This window comes from Vigna unguiculata, chromosome 6, assembly GCF_037176805.1.
Source record: "Vigna unguiculata cultivar grain cowpea cultivar isolate G323 ecotype 2 chromosome 6, ASM3717680v1, whole genome shotgun sequence".
NCBI classification, from domain to species: Eukaryota; Viridiplantae; Streptophyta; class Magnoliopsida; order Fabales; family Fabaceae; genus Vigna; species Vigna unguiculata.
Genome location: NC_140797.1, coordinates 44,536,909 through 44,558,074, shown reverse-complemented (window position 1 = coordinate 44,558,074; position 21,166 = coordinate 44,536,909). Strand labels below are relative to the sequence as shown.

Sequence of the window (21,166 nt, the reverse complement as noted above, 5' to 3'; positions counted from 1 at the left end):
TCATTGACCTATTCTGTTTTTAAGTAGGCATAGAAGCAGTTTTTTAAGTAGGGCTAGAAACAAAGACCCTGTGCCCACGATAAGAGGTGTCATCTTATTTGAGTATTTAATTAAGTTGCACCTGCCATTTCTATTTCTGGTTTTCATCGAAAAAAAATCAGAATGGTTTTCCAATATGGTGGCAAATGCTTCAAGAGGTAAAAGTAACATTCTTTTCTGGGTAGATCTCTTGTCCTCCCAACACTTTGCAATAATCTTCTCTGTTAAATGAACTTTTCTTATATTGAAAATATGATCAAAGCTGAGTCAGGGGGCGAAGGAAAAAGAGTGGGTTGTGTGGGTATGATGATATTAATTCAAACTAATTTCTTCGCGACCATTCTTCCCATCCTTGATCTTGAAAACAGATTTTGCGGTTACCTGTTTTTTATACAGGTTGCTGATTGAAATTTGCAAAAGTGAATTGAATGAATTTTGTTTTCAAAATCAACTTTTTCTTCCATTTCAAATCGAACTTCTTGGAGAAATTGAACCAAAACGTTGTTTTGTAATCACTCTCTTGTGCCCATTAATCTTCAAACTGGGGGTAAAACGTCGATAGTTAATTTGTCGTAGTTGCTGCTCATTAAGACTAAGGTTGTGTTCTTTGTGAAGATGAATTTGTGGAACGAGCACATGGATTTTAGTGACTTTGAAAGTAAATTTTTTGTTTTTTTTTTTTTCTTAAATTTGGAGGTGAATATAAATAGATTTAAGAATCAAGTTTGTGAAAGACAGAGTAAGTAATTTAACTTATATGATAGATAAAATGTAAGATTATTATTTTATTTTTATAATTAAAATTAATATATTATTTATTATTATTATTATTATTAATGATTGTTACTAATATTATTATTTATTGTTAATGATGATTTTATTAATATATTAATCATTAATACTATTATTCATTATTATTAATGATTACTATTATTATTATAATAAATCTAATTGGTTATTCTATTTTCATAAAAATGATAGTAAAAACCAACTGAATAAACAGACAAAAAGAAAGTAAAATTGAAATTGGTGACATTTCGATAAAATTACCTTTAACAAACAAGTTAATAATTATATCATTAAAAATTAAATTATATATATATATATATATTTATAGATATAATTTGAGATAAAATAAATTTAATTTTTAAAATAAAAAAAATATTATAATTAATATTGTGTAAATAACTTTTTTTATTATAAGTGATTATTTAAATTTAAAAGTAGTTATAAAATGATATATGTGTAAATAAAGTTTTTATAGCGAGTAATTATTTGAATTAAAAAAGTAGTTACAATGATAAATGTGTAAATATTTTTTTAATATGAATAATTATTTTAAGTAGTAAATAAGAAGGAAAAACCGAAAGAACAAGACATCAAATAGGTTTATTTATATTTAGTCATAGAGATAGTTGTAGATATACATAGTTATAGATATTTTTTAAATGATATTTTTATAACGAATAATTATTTAATTTTAAAAAATTATTAAAATGATAAAATTAAAAAAAAATGAATAATTATTTAAATTTTAAAAATAATAATAAAGAGATAATATATATATATATATATATTATTTTTTTCTTTTTTATTTTTCAAAAAATAATTTTTTTTTATTAATAGATATAGATATAGATATAGATATAAATTATTATTATTATTATTATTATTATTATTATTTAAGAAAAGATAGAACGATTTTATTGAGATAATTTAAAATTATAATATTAGATAAGAAAAGAAAAGATACGATAAAATAATATTGTAATCTTTGAACGTATATAAATGAAGACATACCCAAAGTCTGAGTTGCTTGGATTAAATTTGATGCGTGTTTTCTTGTCCAATACCAATGTCCAACGTCCTTTTCTTGAGTGAGTTGGAATATTTTGTAGCTTGTTTTGTGGTCTTCATCTTATCGATCACAGTATTTGCGATACCATACCTAAGGTGTGGTGATAACGATAATGAAGCTGAAGAAAGCAGAGACATTGAATCTCAAACTGCACAAACAAGAACAACAAGAACAGAGAGGGTTGTGGTTGCCGGTGCAAGAGCTGGAATAATACCACGCCATTTCATTCCTAATTCACTCATTGCTGGATTTGCATTGAGAGCTTTGCCTCCTGTTACCATCTTCCAAAAGGATGAAACCTCTCCCTCTCAAAATCTCTGCTCCATCTGCATCGAACACTTTTCCGATGGGAACTTAGTTCAACCATTTGGAGTGTGTGTGCATCGATTTCACCCCTTTTGCATTCATTCTTGGTTACTTCAAGGAAAAATCAATTGCCCTCTTTGTCGCAAACAATTATCGATTAATCTCCACCATTGACGCGCATATATATATATATATATATATATATATATATATATATATATATATATATATATATATATATATATATATATCCCATGTTCGAGGATTCTCACCAACAACACAGGCATCTTTTGATTTTTGACGGTTTAACATTACTTTTTAGTGTGTAATTTCAGAATAATATTAGTTAACAAATTGTTATCTTTTATCTTACTGTATAAATCTTTCAAAATATTGTTTACAAATTGAATTTTATTGTCCTCTACTTAATTATTATTTAGTGATAGAGCTTCAAAATTTGATTTCAGTGGCCTAAAATAGTATAAAGATTTTAAATGTGATGCTTTTTTTTACAATAGCAAATCAGATTATTCAAATATTACCGAGTTAGTTAATTAATTGTTATTTATGGTATTAATTTTTTTTATATTTTTTATGAATACAGCTTTACTATCTCTAGTACTAAATATAAAAGTTTTCTTTTATATATATATATATATATATATATATATATATATATATATATATTCTTTAAAAATTGCAAGGAAAATTACACTTTTATAATAATTTTTTTATAGTATATTAAAAATATATAATTTTATTTTATTATAATGAATCCCCAGCCTTTAAATAAATAAGTGATCAAGATTTCTTTACGAGACTCATCATACTGAGTGAAAGTTAAGAGGTTAATTAGTTTTCAAAGATTAAATAAACAATAGATAAATCAACCTATTTTATTATATCACTTCTGAAATAGATGATGCATCAAATGTGAGAACGATATAGTTATGTTTCACGAGGTTATTTATAACTTATTTTAAATAAAGGTTGCGGTGAAAACTCTTTAATATAGTTGGGCATAATTAATTTAACTGTAGTGTAGTACAGTTAATTGTATTGAATTAATTGTATTAAAAATGGAACTATATTGTTGTCCAGTACAATTTTTAAAAAAGAAACTTAAATGAGTTAATTATTTTATAATTGAACTGCATTTTAGTTTTTCTTCTGTGCTTCACACTTAGCTATCACTAGTTATGTACACACTTATGGTATTTTCTCATGTATGCTATGCACAAAATTTATAACACTTTTTAGGTTATGTTATAATAATAGGTTTAAACGCCAATTTTATGGTTATATTATAAGTTACAGTTTGACTGATATTAATTATTTTATTTTATAAAAAATAATTTATAATATTTATTTCATTTTATAAAAAATAGTGTTATATATAATTTATATTAATTAATGCAATTATTTATGATAAAGAAAATTTCATACTTTCGGCACTTATTTTTTAAATATTTTTTTTATACCAAACACAAAATAAAATGTCTCTTTTAATTATAGTTTCTTCCTTTTCTTTTGAAATCAAATGTGTTTTTCTTATATATCACATAATTATTATTATTCATGGAAGATAGTATAATAGTGGAAGAATTAAATTTTATAAATAATATCTTAAGTTTTATTTTTATTATCGCTTTAGTGTAGTACAAAATCATGTCATATTATATCTAATTTTATACTTTTTTCTCAATCTTTGTATTTCTTTCTTTAAATATATTTTTTTAGTTTTAAATATATAGTGTTTTAACTAAATATATTGTAAATACATAAAATACTTTTTAGGTTTAATTAATCGTAAGGTACCCAGTTTGGTACTAGAGTGTCAAATTGGTACCCACTTTTAAAAAAGTGTCAATTGCATCCCAACTTTTGAAAATTGCTTCAATTAGGTCCCTTTCAGACAGAGTTGACTAACGTCGTTAGTCAACGTGTCACGTGTTAATATGTGGTTTTTTTTATTTTTTTTTTAAAAAAATTTAATTTTTTTTAATTTTTTAATTTTTTTAATTTTTTTAAAAAAAAATTAAAAATGCCACGTGTCAAGTCCCTGTGTGTGCCACGTGGCATTGTCAGTGCCACGTGGCATTGTCAGTGCCACGTGGCATTGTAATGCCACGTGTCAGTGTCACTATTAGATGTCATTGTTTTGATTTCGATTTGGTCCCCATTTATGTTTTTTCGTTTCAATTTAGTACCTACTTATGTGTATTTGATTCAATTTTGACCTAATAATTTTTAATAATTAAAATATTTTTTAATAAAATTAAAAGTAATTAAGTATAAAAGTTTAAAAAAAATTAAGTATTTGATATTTATATTAAAATTTAGTGGTAAAAGTCATTTTAGTACTTATAAATAGCATAACATTCATACAAATAATAAATTTGTTCTGAAATTGAGAGAAACATTATAAATATTAGTACTTAATTTTGTAAAAATATTTATACTTAATTATTTTTAATCTTATAAAAAATGGATTACAAAAATATTTTAATTATTAAAAAAAAAATTGGGACAAAATTGAATCAGATACACATACTTAGGTACTAAATTGAAACAAAAAGACATATGTGAGGACCAAATCGAAATCAAAACAATGACATCTAATAGTGACACTAACACGTGGCATTACAATGCCACGTGGCACTGACAATGCCACGTGGCACACACAAGGACTTGACACGTGGCATTTTTAATTTTTTTTAAAAAAATTTAAAAAAAATTAAAAAATTAAAAAAAAATAATTTTTTTTAAAAAAAAAATAAAAAAAACCACATATTGACATGTGGCACGTTGACTAACGGCGTTAGTCAACTCTGTTTGAAAGGGACCTAATTGAAGCAATTTTCAAAAGTTGGGATGCAATTGATACTTTTTAAAAGCGGGTACCAATTTGACACTCTGGTACCAAACTAGGTACCTTACGATTAATTAAACCTACTTTTTACTTACAGAAAAACATTAATTTCAAACTATTGTACATGAATAAATATTGCAGAAAATACTTTAACTTAATTCGTTATTAATATACTTGTTAAGTTTATTAGATAAACAACAAAAAAATTTGAAGAAAAAAAATTCAACAATTTAAATTGATGTAGTAATTTATTAACAATTGAAATGATGAAATACATTTCGGTTCAAAAATAATACAATTTGGTTCAAAATTAGTGTAGTTTAGTTAAAAAGCGGTTCAAAAATAGTGTAGTTCAGTTTAAGAATAGTGTAGTTTGTACAACAGTTTAATTTATAATAATTCAGTTTATATCATAGTGCAGTGTAATTTAGTTAGTTTAGTTCAGTTAGTCTGAACTGTTCACTAAACTGTTATTCAGTTCAATGCAGTTCAGACGAACTATTTTTATTTTTTAGTTCAATTCATAATGGTTCAGTACAGTTCAATATACTTTGCCAAACCCTACTCTTTTATTTAATTACATAAATGAATTAAATCCAAAACATTAACTACTTTACATCAATTTTTTAATATTATTGTACAAAAATTTCTTTTTACAATATTATTTTCTTTTTAAAAATAAAAACAGTATTCCACAAGTTCCTTAAATGAGTATGAGAGGTCTAAACAACCCCTTTGTATTTCAAAAACTTTAGGCATCTCATCATGTTTGTTTTGACCACATTTGAAACAAGATGTGGTTAAAGATTTTATGAAAAATCTATCATTTGCAAAATACTCTCCTCCTTGTTACATATCTTCCTTGGCACAATATTTGTATAAGATGTTGTGTTCAAAAATTCGGACTCATTCTATATATCTTACAACATAATAATGATTGTTTTATTGCAGATATATTAATAATTATGATAACTATATTATTTTTCTAATTTTATATCTCATAATTATATAATTATATACTTATATACTTATATAATTATAGAATTATAGAATTTAATATTTTTTATAAATTTGTAATGGCTTAATTACAGAATATGAAAACATTAACTGTCAAATTAGATAATTAAAAATTAAAAAATATGAAATTAAAATTAAAAAATTAATCTTTTCTATTTATATTTAGTAATTTAATAATTGTATTGTTATCCAACAATCTAATTTTATATTTTATAATTTTATATTTTATAATTTTAATTTATTTTAAGAATAATTTTTGTTAAACACAGAGGAGACATTCCTCGTTTAAGTTTACTGTAATAAAGTATCACATGACATTGACAACATTTAAGCAAAATGACATTGAAATATAATTGTCAGGTCATATAATTAAAAGAAAAATCTAAAGTATATATTTCATTGAAAAGTTTAAAATTTTTGAGACTCAATAAAACACAAAAATTTAATAGAAACTCAATACAAAACAAATAAAAAATGAGAACACACAGATATTGTGCTAGTTAGAAATTAAAATATGCTTTTTATTTATGTGATGTTTATATTGATTAATATATTCCTTTTAAAAATCTTCACTTTAGATGACATAGGGTCTAATTGAAGGTGAGTTTAAGGCTTACATGTAGATTCTAACTTACAAGATTTCTTCTTGCACTCTCATAGTTACAGTGAAATAACACAGCTATCCCTTATTAAAACATTTACATGTTATCTCTTAAAATTTGAAATGTAAATTTATTTCACAGATTATACAATTTAAAAATTAATTTAAATTTTAAATTATCTTTCAAATTTGTATTATAAATTTTAAATTTGTATTCTATAACTCAAAATTAAATTTTCATTTTATAATCCAAAATATAATTTATATTTTGTATTATTTTTCAAATTTGTATTATGAATTATATAATTAAAATGTAAATTTAAATTATTATATAATTCGAAATACAATTTGTATTATAAACTGTCCTTCAAATTTGCAATGGATTGCAAAATTCCATATATAAATTTATATCGTAAAACTATGATTCATAATATAAATTTGTATTACAAATTATATGATCTAAAAATATAAATTCATACTTTGGATTGTACAATCCAATATTTATAAAATTAATATTGTTGACTTTTGCATTATGTAGTCTGAAATATTTAGGAATTACATGATCCGAAACTTGACCTAAAACATGAAAAAAAAATAAAAATCTTAAGCTATCCCTTTCTATTAATTCCAGCGGAAGTACAATTGTCATTTTAGAAAGAATGGGGGTGCAGAAATAAATTCTCCTAACTTATAGCATGGGATCGATAATTTTATTTATTTAATTTATTAGCGGCCACATATTTGATTACTCGGTGCATTTTGAAGTCCCAGAGGTTCTTTAACTAATTTAAATACAAAATTGTGTATACCTTTGTGAATTCGGAAGAGAATAATTGTTGTTTCTTTAATAGAAGTATTCTAAACAAAATTCAACTTTAATTTAATTATAACTTTTTAAATCATTCATTGTCAGAAATAATAATTTTGTAAGAGTCTCAAAATAATTTGAATTCTCCTTTTCCAAAGATCTCAACAATACATTTATTTATTTTTTTAGTACTTTCATACTACATATATTCCACTCATAGGAGGTGCACCACTTGTTTTTAATTCCTAGTGAAAGTATTTATTTCGTTAGAAGATTATATAAAAAAAGATTTTGTACAAATTTTATTTCCACAAGATTTATATGAAGATTATTTCCTAACTACCCTGTATCTTCGTTTTATTTTTGTTTTGGTTATTTTCAAATTTTAAATCACTCCTAAGATTATAGATAAGTAACATTCAGTTATGATCTTGATGAGAATACAAAATACTTTCAAATTAATATATATATATATATATATATATGATTTGACATGTACATATAAAGAAAAATAAAAAAAAGAAATCATAGTAGATATGGAAATATAAATATTTGAAAATAGATAAATAAATATAGTTAGGATAAGAAAATAACCACTTTATCTTTTATCTTGAAATCATAGTATTTTAGTTTAAATATCAGAAATGAAACAAATATAAATGGACCTAAACTCATAATCCAATAATAAAGTGAGTTTGTTTTCTGTGTTCCGAACTCAGATACATAATCATCTCTTTCTCCACAGTTGCGAGGCTATGTTGGCAATATGGTTACCACCGTTTATGCTGATTGTCGTTCTAACTTTTTTGTATGGTAACTTAATCGGAGTTTTCGTATTAGTGGCTTTTTTAGTGGGATTGCTCTTATGGCAATATATATTTTCTGGGATTCGTAACTCACAATATCCTGTGATGAGAGCGTTCCGAAGCTCAGAAATTGAAGACATTGAATCTCACCCCGCAGATAATCACGTTTTGAATGCAAGATTGAGGAATCGAAGAGAAGAACTAAACTTTCCTTGTTTAGTCCCGAAAGCACAAATTATTAGTCTAGCCATGAAAGCCTTGCCTCCTGTTCTTTGCTTTCAAACCACTCATCACTCTCATCAAACTGATTGTTCTATTTGCATGGAAGAATTTAAAAATGGTGAGTTGGTTCAACCTTTTGGACTCTGTCTTCATCTCTTTCATTTGTATTGCATCAACTCTTGGTTACGTTATGGAAAAACTAATTGTCCAGTTTGTCGTAAGGACTTATCACTCGCTGCTCACTCACATCGTTAAGATTTTTTCTTCCTTTTCAGTCAGTGGAATTTTAGATTCACTGCAACTTTCTATGTATTTCTGTACTTTTGTTATTTGCCAATACAAATACTTCTTTGAACCTCTTTTATTTATTACGCATATTTCTTATATTTCTTATCTCCTTTGTTCTTGTATTTTCTTAGTTAAATAATGAGTCAAAGTAAATTAAACAAAAACTACGCCTGCATATTTTTGGGATACATTTTTTTTTTTTTAAATTAGCGAACTATTTAGTTTTGATATTTGACGTAAAACAAACCTTATTTAGATTACTGTGAGGCCCAAAACAGAAAAATACCAAAACGGTCGAATATAATCCAGATCAATCTTTTAAGCAAAGGAATCGAAATATTTGATGAAAGAGTATAATCGAACATATAAAAAAAAATAAATCATAACCTACGTGAATTTATTTATCATCTCTATTTATTATATATCTTTATTTATTATATGAGTTAAGCGGACTAACTAAAAAAAATAAGCCGAACTGAAAATTTGTATATAAATTTTACTTAAATATTTTAATATTTCATATCTTTTATATATTTTTCGATCTTATATGATCTTCACTTATATAAAAAATATTTCACAAATAAAATTCAAATACTTATCTTTTCTAAAATTATTTAATAAAACTTTAATTATTTAAAAAACTAACCATAAAAGCATGAAGATTAAAATAAATATAATAGAAAAAGATAATAATGACAATCATGAAAACTCTAATCCAATGGAAGGATTACAAATTTCAACCAAATATCCCATAGTATAGCTCATTTTATCATACCTAATAAATTATACTGTGTTTATATATATATTTTTATTGATCGATTAAAAACTTACTTGAAGTGTAGGGAAGAATAGGGTATGACAGATTATTTTTTCCTTCTCTCTTAATTTGATGCTTTTATGTTATATTTTCAATTTTTAAATGTATGTAATATTGATCAGCAAATGATTCGACATGAAGAGGGCATATAAAGTTATGTTTAAAGAATGTAAAGTAGTTAATTAAGAAAAAGAAGGTTGGTAGCATAAGAAAAAGAAGGTTCCTTTTAAGTTTGAAAAAAAAAAGGGAGTGTTACATCCACCTCTTATTCTCTCTTTTTCATAGAAACTCATACTTAACTTAGTTTAAAACCTAGTTCACATGATAAATGGGCCTAAGCTTGTGGGCTGGTTTCTCAAAGTCATCAAAAATTTAGTTGTTTAGATCATTATTTTGAACCCGTAATTAAAAAAGTTTAAAAATTTATTTTTTTATTATATTTTTAAATAATGTAAATATATAATATATTATAATTTAAATCATTATAATATTTAATTAAAATTTTATTATAAATTGTAAGAAAATAATTTATATATGAAAGTAATAACTATTTTAATCTATTTAATTAACATTTAAAAAATATTTAAATATTTAAATATAATTTTTAATATATATATATATATATATATATATATATATATATATATTAAAAAATAAAAAAGCATGAATTTAAACTAATCATGGAATTTTGATTGACCCAAACTAGTCAACCTAGATCATACTAGGTCAATTCCATAACTAATCCGAATATCAATTCCACTCTATATTATTATAATTTAAATGAAAGGTTAAACAATAATTTCAAACAATATTCACTAATTTGCAAATAATGTCTTTAAAAGAACTTTTAAAAATGACGAAAACAGAAAAGCACTCTACTGAATTTAAAACCAAAATTCATGCATCTCTGCAAACATTATTTCAAGCATTTTATGTATGGACAAAGATTATTTTTTTATTATTATAATATGCAAAATCAAACCGTATTGTATTTTATTTTTTGGTTTATATATATATATATATATATATATATATATATATATATATATATATATATATATATATATATATATATATATATATATATATATAAACGAATCCATCTCTAAACAGTGTCATCTTTAATCCAAACTTTAGAACTGTGTTATACAATCAATTTAGAACCTAACTATTTTTTTAGGATAAGTTTGGAACTGAACTCTTTTTTAACTAGATTTCACCACTCGAATGCAATAGAACCGTAAAGTTTTAAACCATATTCTTACGTTATCAAACCTAAGAGGGATTATATAAAAGAGAGTTGCTGGTTTAGCTCCAAACCGTGTGCCTAAATAGCATAGATGGTTCACGCTCATTTATAACAAACACAAACCTAAAGCAGTTCAAATTTTAGTATGCAAAAGTGAAAAGATTAAAATCTCCTTTAACAGGATCCAATACAAAAAAATCTCGGGTGTGTTATCACTAATTAGTAGAGAAATTATATGATACCCTGAGATTTTAAGGATTTTGGTATATTATTGTTAAGAAACTCTCACTCCTCCTCTGCCTTTATCTGCCTACACCCACTAAATTATTGGCCCAGAAAAACAACTTTACCAAAACTCTAAGACTAGATTCTTCGAGCTACAGTGACAACTCTGTTATATATTACAATACAACCATAACTTAATAAAGAAACAGGGCATGTATGAAGAAAATGTGGATAAGGTCCACTCCAACAGTGAAGACTCATCTTGTTGTGTATTTCACCTAAAAGCATTCTCCAGTAGGCTTCAGGCCACAAATCTGCTTCAAGTGTTGTGCTAGAGAATCCGGTTCTTCAGCCTTTATGCTTTTTCCACTCTATACTTTTTGCCTATGGCCAAGTTGGGTATTGTGCTTTGCTACATAGGCAAGGGAATGGGTTTTGTTATATAACCGTTTTCCTTTTTTTGTTTTATACACTTCACCAGCAGAATGTTTCTTTTTCTCCAAATAACTCTGTTACTTGTCCTTTCTCTAGCTTAAGAAAAGTCTCAGATTCTATCTTATGAAATGCCACAGAAGTTAAGACGAGAGTTAAATATATGCTTCTCACCATAAACAAGAAAGCATATACCATTTTCCATTTACTAACAAATAAGTGAAGTAGGATTTTCCATCAGTGATGGATACATGGTGACCGACACAACACAAGTAACAACACTTAGCTTCAAATATTAAGGACATTTATACAATGCTGGACTTCTTAATTCGGCATATACATATTACACATATAATGCCAAAAACATTTACTGAGATAAGATCACTTGGACTCAAAATAATTTACACATTTTATTTTTCCTCAAGCTTGCTTTGCCTGACACATCCACTTTAATGCTTCATTGGCGAAACCAGAGTTTCAACATAGACCTCTGCATCAAACCAGCCCTTCCCACTCTCAATCCTAGGGTACTTAAAAGAGTTATCTCTTGGATCATAGAGGATCAAGTCAAACTCAAACATCAACAGCACTTCACCATTCTCTGACACGTAATAAGGCCCTGAGTATGAAAAATCTTCAGGATTTGGCAGATAAGGAATGCTTACCAGCTTAAACCAAGACTCTCTCATCCCATAATCCTTCATCATCCACACAACAAAATGAGTTTTCTTGTAATCATAATTCATGCACAAACATTCTTGCAAAACACCCAAAGTAGGAGTGGAACAATCTTCCTTTTCATAATCAGGTGGCAGAACTTCCCTGTATGTTTCCTTATGCAGATCCAAGGAAACAATAACCCACAGAGAAGTTGAACCAACAGGGTGATTGGCAGCCCAATTGAGTGTGCCACTAACAAACTTTGCTGAATTTTGGTAGGGTGAGAAACCATGAGGGAAATCCTGAATCTTCCTCCAAGTGTTGGCGGCCATGCTATACACCTTCACTTTACACTCACTATAAATCTCATTAGGATCACAAAACACAGCCACCACCTTATAATCCTCAGTGACATGATCGAAACCAAGGCCAAAGGCAGTGAAACACCCTGGTCTCCAATTATTACCCAAAGGTGGTGATTTCTTGGAGGCCCTCATAGAGGGGTTCCAAAGAAGCACACAATCACCCTTTATGGCAAAACATAACAACCCATTACAAGATCCAACAATCCCATCATGACGAAATTTGTTTTTCACAGGATAGTTAAGGTCATCACAAACTGTTGAAAGACTATTGAACAAGGAACTCACAGAACATGATTTAAGGTGAAACTCAGCTGTTGTGGCACTCAATATGATCCTGTGATGGGTGAAGTGGGTACTTCGAGTTGACAAGTGAAGGTGTTTTTTCATGAAATAAGGATCAGAAATAAGGGACATCCATGACTTGCATACACACCTGAACTGCAACAAAGACTTTACGGGAAGTCTGGAGAGAATTTCAACAACGAGCTCATTAGGGAGGAAGGGCAGAGGAAGTGACTCTGACACAGCTTGGTTTTGTACCGAAGTTGACGGCAGTGGTGAGGCTCGGTCCATAGGGTCGATGAGCCTTTCTCTCTTCCTGGTGAAGCCAACGCGGTGGAGGTAACCCTGCGATGACATGTTAAGTTGAGGTGGTGGTGATCAGTGATGACTATTTGTGTTCAGTCTGAGACTGTGTGTGAAAGAAAGAGAGAATCATGCGGTGGTTGATGATGATGTTGATGATGAATAAATTATTGATTGCTCATCCCTATTAAAGTAACCCATAAGATGAAAAAACTGTGTTGTTTGGTTCAGCATAACGCGACACGTTGCAGCTGTGGAAAGACACTAGCGTATGTTTAAGATAAACAAGAGAAAATAAAACCAAAAAAGGAATCTAATAATCTATGACTTATTTGCATAAAAAAGTATTAGAAGAGACACGTAGGGGCAAATATACTTCATCTTATTGGGAAATACTAACCAATATCTTCCATAGTAGTTAAGTAATTAAAAAAGACAGTATGAATGCAATCTATTACATGTTCCCTATATTTGATCGTCAGTCACATAAGAAAAATTCTTTTGACGAAGTAATCAATCAGAGAATAAAAGGGTTTACTTGACTTACAATACTACAGGCTACATATAAAATTTGCATATGCACTTGCACTTGATCAACAACATTTTTCGAGAGAGTATTTCCACTAAGATATCATCTCATCATCTCAATTGTGTGCGACCTTCATTTTCTTCTCTTTTCTTACTCTATTTTGATAAAGTCTTTATAAGCAAATTTTTCTTGGCGGCTTCGATCTCTGCCACTCACTCTCAGAAGGTTCAGGTTCATCCACAAGATGTCTATGTGATGAAGATTAGTGTTAACGTTCTTATCATTAAGTCCCACACAGTCGTGCCACCTCCACATTCTTTCTGTTTTATTTGTTTATTTTTTGTTCACTTGTCTTTCTTTCCTTCTCCGGATAAGATGACACCAAGTAAAAAATTTTATGAGTCACTCAAAAGTATGATGACGAAACGACAAGGCAAACCTGAGAAATTCATTCTGGTAGCTTCTTCTATTATGATGTGAATAGTGCTGATGCAGTGCATTGTTTCTAATCTGGCATCTGTTTACTGATTAATAATGTTTGCCCAATACAACATGCTAATCTTTTGCTGGTTTATTGTCCAAAGTATCAATGATACTAGTCCATTATTGTAAGTGTTTATCATGAAATTGTTTTTTAGTACCTTTTAAATGACGTCATGTAAACTTTTTATTTGAAAAAATCATCACTTCTTTGAAAACATATTATAAAGACTTCAAAACTATCACTTAATAATTACATTATCATTAACACTTTTGAAAGAATATTTGAAAATAATATATATATATATATATATACACACCAATGTATAGTCCAGGAATTTTATTTTCTTAAATATTCTCTTAATAATATATTTTTGCCTTAAATATAAAAATATGCACATATATACACATATATGTAATATATTCTTAAAAGAATGTCTCAATTGTAAAAGGTTTGAATGGAATTATTCCACTATATAAAAATTGTTAAAAAGGAAAACACAGATTAAGTGCTGTTAGTCAAACTTCTCCTCATTCGAACCAATTAAGGAGAAAATAGATTACACCGTGTCCCAAACATTAAAGTAGAAATCTCTACCTACAAAACACCAGGCATATAATGAGACTATGTTTCACTGGAGTCTGTTAATAATCTGTTAGCAAAAAAGTGTCATGCATATGTTCAATCTTTGTTGTATGATGTCAAACATTAAAGTTTAGAGATCTCTACCCACAAAACACCAGACATATAATGAGACTACTTTGTTTCACTGGAGTATGTTAATAATCTGTTAGCAAAAAAGTGTCATGTATATGTCTTTGTTGTATGATGCCAAACATTAAAGTTTAGAGATCTCTACCCACAAAACACCAGACATATATTGAGACTACTTTGTTTCACTGGAGTCTGTTAATAATCTGTTAGCAAAAAAGTGTCATGTATATGTTCAATCTTTGTTGTATGATGCCAAACATTAAAGTTTAGAAATCTCTACCTAGAAAACACCAGACATATAATGAGACTAATTGTTTCACTGGGGTTTGTTAATAATCTGTTAGCCAAAAAGTGTCATGTATATGTTCAATCCTTGTTGTATGATGCCAAGGTGCCCTGAAATCTGACTATTATTAAGTATATCAAAACAATAACAATAGTTATCTCAATCTTATCTGGTCTCAAACTTAGCAAGAGAGTATATCAAATCCATGGTGTTGTCTAATTGCCAGCTGTAATGGATAAAGCAACATGTGCACATTATATTTAAGTATTAAGAATTTAATACAATTTAAGAAATTAATATACCAATAAAAAACATTTGTTATGAGCAAATAAAAAAACTATGAAAATCTGAATTATCCCTATTTAAAAGTTCAAAAGTCCATTAGCTAGTCTAAACAATCACGTGTCTTAACCATAAATCACAAGTAAGCACTCAGCAATTATCACTATCTCATTTTATTTCTATCAACAGGAGTTGGACAACAATACTTTCAAATTGGGTTCTAGACTCCAGGAACTAATGGAACTATAATTTATTTAAGAACCTTCAAATTTAAAGTTCTGCTACTTCTTGATAAGACACTTGAAATAAGAAAGATCAACAAAGTTTCTTCTCCTGCATATGGCTTGTAGTAATGATATCCTCTTGGCTAGTCATCTAGTAGACATTGCAGCTTCTAGCAATGCAGTCACAAATAACAGAGAGGAGAAGGAAACCAATAAAAAAAAAAAAAAACTTGAAAAGAGATGTTACCTATACACAGCAGTCTGTGCTAGTAAAAAATCCTCTGGGTCTTCCACACAGGAAAATTCCTCTATGGAAAGGGTTCTGAGTTTATTTTTCTGTGAAAGTCCAGCAACTTAAATACCAAAATCTGTCAGATAAGCTTAACCAAACACACTGAGATGTGTGAACATAGCAATGATCTGTCTGAAGACAATAAAAAGAAAGGAATCTTGAACAGTACCATCCATGTCATCAGCCAACTCTAAATTTTGAGCACAATAAATTATGATAACTGTTAGAAAGTCACCATGGCTGAGGTCCACCCCTAACACTTAAGAAACTACCTTAATTGAAGGTTATGGGTGGTGAACTACCTACACTGATAGCCTCGGACAAGAGAAGAGTGTTGGAAAATCACTTTAAGTGTGACTTCTTTGAGAATTGTCTTAATTACAGCAATCCGAAATTTGTTTACTCTCCCATCGCTTAGAAATAAAACTTAGATAATGATAATGTTTATAAGATTGAACAATTCTAACTTTATAAGCTATTTCTAAGGATTGAGTTAAACCCTAAGTCGAAATTCAAAGAACAATCTCAACAAACTTCAATTTACCAACTAATTTAACTTTGAGATACACTAGTTACTAACATTCCCAGCCATTTCTTGGATTGTAATTCGTAACAGATTTACAAATATCAGCAAATGTATATTAACATTAGAGCTCTAGGCTCAGTGTCTTTGTTGCGTATCTAAGTCTCCATTTGTTCTATAAGGCAATTATTGTGTTTCTCAACACCATAATGCAGTTAACCTTATTCCTTCTTTCTTAAAAGACGATGGTCATATTGGATTAATCAATTTTTTCATGGTGGTCTACATCCATCAACTTCTGGTCTTCTATAGACAAAATACTTAAGGAAATAAGAACCAAGACAGAAACCATTCCATGAATGGAACAAAGCCAGTGTGAAGTGATTTGATTCACTTAAAACATATTCTACACACTAAATGTCAAGGCTGTAGAGCACACCCGTAACCTAATAGTCTTAACTATCATTCAATACATAAAAACATCTCTATGTTTAATGGTCCAAAAGCTAACAAACTGTCTCTCAAGAAGTTGTTACAAACTAGTAAAAATAAAATTACTATCAATTTCATTATCAGTCACATGCAGGGTAAAACCCAATCCATTTAGTTCATAATGCACTGGGCAAAACTCATAGCATATAACATGAAATTGGTGCAGCAGTTAGCAAACATATTAAAAAACAAACATACTATACTAGCGACTAGACATAACATTACAGAATTCCATTCTTATAAAACTAAACCACTTAATGCAGTGCCTGATTATGAACAATGTAAAATGAATCAAGCTCTGTTGTTGAAATAAAAGAAACAAACACACCAATTCTTTTAAAGCTTGGGATTCCATTAATTATTGATTAACAATGATCCACGATGTCACCGGTGTTAGAAGAACAGAACAATACAACAATACAATTGAAACAAATGAAAACATACAAGATGCAGTGCTGATAATGAACTTAACAACAATATCGTGAAAGTGGAAAGTGGCAAAGCATTGCATCTACATCCTAATGCTAAGAATGAAGTGATATGAAACTCAATGTAGACTTCCAAGGCCATAAATCAACACAGACTCCTATTCCAACTGTAAAAATATTATGAAGTCGTGCAAAATTGCTTCGTGACAAATTAGGGATTCGAAATTAGAAGTGTCCGTGAGGAATTGGTGGTTGGAGGAAGAAGATGTGAAGATGCTATAGGGTTAGGGATGTGTGGCGCCATTTCCTTTGAGGGTTGGATGGACAATAGAATAACAGCTCCTCTCTCTCTCTCACTGAACTAAACCCATCTGCAACTAAAGTTAGTGTTGCTATGATAATAAGTGAGATAAGATGTTCAACTACTTTCTTTTTTTTGTTATAATTTATATTTAAAAAGACGAAAATAATGGACCAAGTCTTATGAGTGTCATTAACTAAATATTTAATGTCTTTTGTATAATTTTTTGAGAAAAAATAGTATTTTTCTTTTTAAATAAAATATCTGATATTATTTTTAATATTTTTCTTGTATAATTTATTAATGTTATTTTTAAGACTAAAGACGATGATTACACTCACAATCAAATAACTCTTTTTGTATTTTATTTACTTCGATTTGATTATAATTTATTTAAGTGTTAATTTTTTTTTCATCATGGCTGATTCAGCACATGAACTTTGTTTTGTATTTGAAAGGAAAAAAAGAAACATAACCTTATTTAGCATGAATTTGGATCATCTGCTATTTCTAATCAACTCAGTTATTGAATGAAAATTTAAAAGTATGCCTCCTGGATTGAAATGGAATGGAGGCAAATTGGGTTTAAGTATCTATCGTCATCTATATCTAATAAATATAAAAGATCATCTTTATTTATTTATTTAATGAATATAAATTTTATTTTATTCATGGGTTTAATTAATCGTAAGGTACCCAGTTTGATACTAGAGTGTCAAATTGGTACCCGCTTTTAAAAAAGTGTCAATTGTATCCCAATTTTTGAAAATTATTTCAATTAGGTCCCTTTCAGACAGAGTTGACTAACGTCGTTAGTCAACGTGCCACGTGTCAATCTGTGGTTTTTTTGATTTTTAAAAAAAATAATAAAAATGCCACGTGTCAAGTCCCTGTGTGTGCCACGTGGCATTGTCAGTGCCACGTGACATTGTAATGCCACGTGTTAGTGTTACTATCAGATGCCATTGTGATGATTTCGATTTAGTCCCCATTTATGTTTTTTCGTTTCAATTTAGTACCTACTTATGTGTATTTGATTCAATTTTGACCTAATAATTTTTAATAATTAAAATATTTTTTAATAAAATTAAAAGTAATTAAGTATAAAAGTTTAAAAAAAATTAAGTATTTGATATTTATATTAAAATTTAGTGGTAAAAGTCATTTTAGTACTTATAAATAGCATAACATTCATACAAATAATAAATTTGGTCTGAAATTGAGAGAAACATTATAAATATTAGTACTTAATTTTGTAAAAATATTTATACTTAATTATTTTTAATCTTATAAAAAATGGATTACAAAAATGTTTTAATTATTAAAAAAAAAATTGGGACAAAATTGAATCAGATACACATACTTAGGTACTAAATTGAAACAAAAAGACATATGTGGGGACCAAATCGAAATCAATACAATGACATCTAATAGTGACACTGACACGTGGCATTACAATGCCACGTGGTACTGACAATGCCACGTGTCACACACAGGGACTTGACACGTGGCATTTTTTTTTAAACAAAAAAAATTAAAAAAAAAATCAAAAAAACCACAGATTGACACGTGGCACGTTGACTAACGGCGTTAGTCAACTCTGTCTGAAAGGGACCTAATTGAAACAATTTTTAAAAGTTGGGATGCAATTGACACCTTTTTTAAAGCGGGTATCAATTTGACACTCTAGTACCAAACTGGGTACCTTACGATTTAAAAGTATGTCTCCTGGATTGAAATGGAATGGAGGCGAATTGGGTTTAAGTATCTATCGTCATCTATATCTAATAAATATAAAAGATCATCTTTATTTATGTATTTAATGAATATAAATTTTATTTTATTCATGTTTTGTTTTTTTCATTGAGAAACATGTAACTTTTTTATTTTAAATATTAATGAATTATATTTTTATAAAAACTAAAAGTTCTAGTAAAAGTACATTATATTATTAGTATTTATATATTTTTAGTATTAAATATAAAAAATAATTATATGAATATAAAAAAGTATTAAATAACAATTAAAAATAAGTAAAATAATTATAAAAATAATATAAATAATTACATAACTAAATTAAGAAAAAAAATAATATACATTTTTTGAACTATATAATAAATTAAAGATGTTTTAACAATTTAAATTAGAAATAAATATAAAAATAAATACAAATATTAAGATAAATATAAAAATAAGAAAATGATATATATATATATATATTTATTTATTTATTGATCTCCGTTTCAAATTTAACACAATTAAATATTACAATAATTAATATGAAATCAAATCACATAAAAATTGAGATGATTCAAACAGTATCCATAAAGTTGGTTTAATAATATATTAAAAATAAAACTGCTAAATAAGAAATATTCGATTCAAAGTTTGAGTTACTAAATAAAAAATAAAACTGCTAGAAAAATACATATAGTTTTAAAATTTGACATGCTACGATTTCCAACTCAACAATTGATTTTTTCAATCTTTTAACAATTTGATTTTAAAAATAATAAAAATATTATAATCTTTTTAATAATAAATATGAAAAGTTTATATATGAGTTTAAATTCTACACTAAGTAGAAATAGGAAAACTAAACCATAACAAATTTATTATTTTAGTCCTGGGTACATTAAATATTGTAGTTTATTATGTAAAGTATTTCATTGTTTATTAATGTTAAACTTTTCCGTGTATATCATAATTTCAATAATAATATTAGAGATTTCGTATAAAAAAATAATGAAAGATAAAATAATAAATATCAATCTAGCAATTGGGCCATGCCACCACATACTCTAGCTAAAGCTTCCTGCACCCCTTCAAATTTCACTTACTACCCCCATCAAACACTTTCCCGAACATATTTTGCCTAAGAGGGAGAGTAGTTGATTTCCGGAAAAATATTTGTGGAAAAGTTTATTATATTTTGAAACATGAATTTCTAAAATAAATGATAGGATGTAGAAAAAAAAAATATAGGGTGCATAAAGTAATAACCCATGCCCTTCTGCTTCTTTCAAAAAGAAGGATCTTTTCATGCATTTCCAAATATTTTTCAAATTCTAAAAAAACCCTTTGACTATTTGATTAGAAGCACTAAAATATTAAAAAAATTCAACTTCACCTTCAAAGAATTACCTGCCAAAGTGTTTGTTATTGTCATGTTTTTGATTCAGGAGAAAGAAGTGCATTGAAAAAAAAGTAAGAAGTAAGTAAAAATAGAAATGATTTGGTTCAAAAAGAAATATATGAAAAGGAAAATAGAAATACCATTTGATTGTTAACCTAATTAATTATGTGAAATACAATTTCTTAGACTTTGACAACATGGTTATGTGTTTTGGAAAACTTGTAATTTTCTTATGCATTCATTTGATTGCTTACGTACACGTAAAAGCCTTTCTTATTGATGCAATCTATGGCACAAGGTATGCTTCAGAATTACGAATCCATGAAAA

The 21,166-nt window shown here is 27.5% G+C and overlaps 1 protein-coding gene across 3 annotated transcripts; it reads right to left on the bottom strand.

Annotated features, from left to right (window-relative positions):
• Window positions 1-11,683: 11,683 nt before the first annotated feature.
• LOC114188666 (F-box/kelch-repeat protein At3g23880-like) lies at window positions 11,684-17,768 on the bottom strand. Of its 3 annotated transcripts, none has more exons than XM_085674704.1 (2): window positions 15,914-17,768; window positions 11,684-13,192 (listed from the first exon to the last, which is right to left on the bottom strand). In XM_085674704.1, the coding sequence occupies exon 2, from the start codon at window positions 13,136-13,138 to the stop codon at window positions 11,990-11,992; it is 1,149 nt and encodes a 382-aa protein (XP_085530830.1). In that variant the 5' UTR covers window positions 13,139-13,192; window positions 15,914-17,768; the 3' UTR covers window positions 11,684-11,989. The 3 variants fall into 3 exon arrangements, with proteins under 3 accessions (XP_085530830.1, XP_027933049.1, XP_027933048.1); XM_028077248.2 differs by lacking the exon at window positions 15,914-17,768 and adding an exon at window positions 13,698-14,278 and having other exon boundaries at window positions 11,684-13,401; XM_028077247.2 differs by lacking the exon at window positions 15,914-17,768 and adding an exon at window positions 13,698-14,269.
• Between the last annotated feature and the right edge of the window lie 3,398 nt (window positions 17,769-21,166).

Excerpts from the sequence above, each read along its gene's own strand:
- LOC114188666 (XM_028077247.2), bottom strand. The coding sequence starts at position 13,727 with ATGCAAATTTTATATGTAGCCTGTAGTATT. Across the intron at positions 13,193-13,697 it reads TATATGTAGCCTGTAGTATT|GGTTACCTCCACCGCGTTGG; the intron begins GTAAGTCAAGTA and ends ATGTCATCGCAG.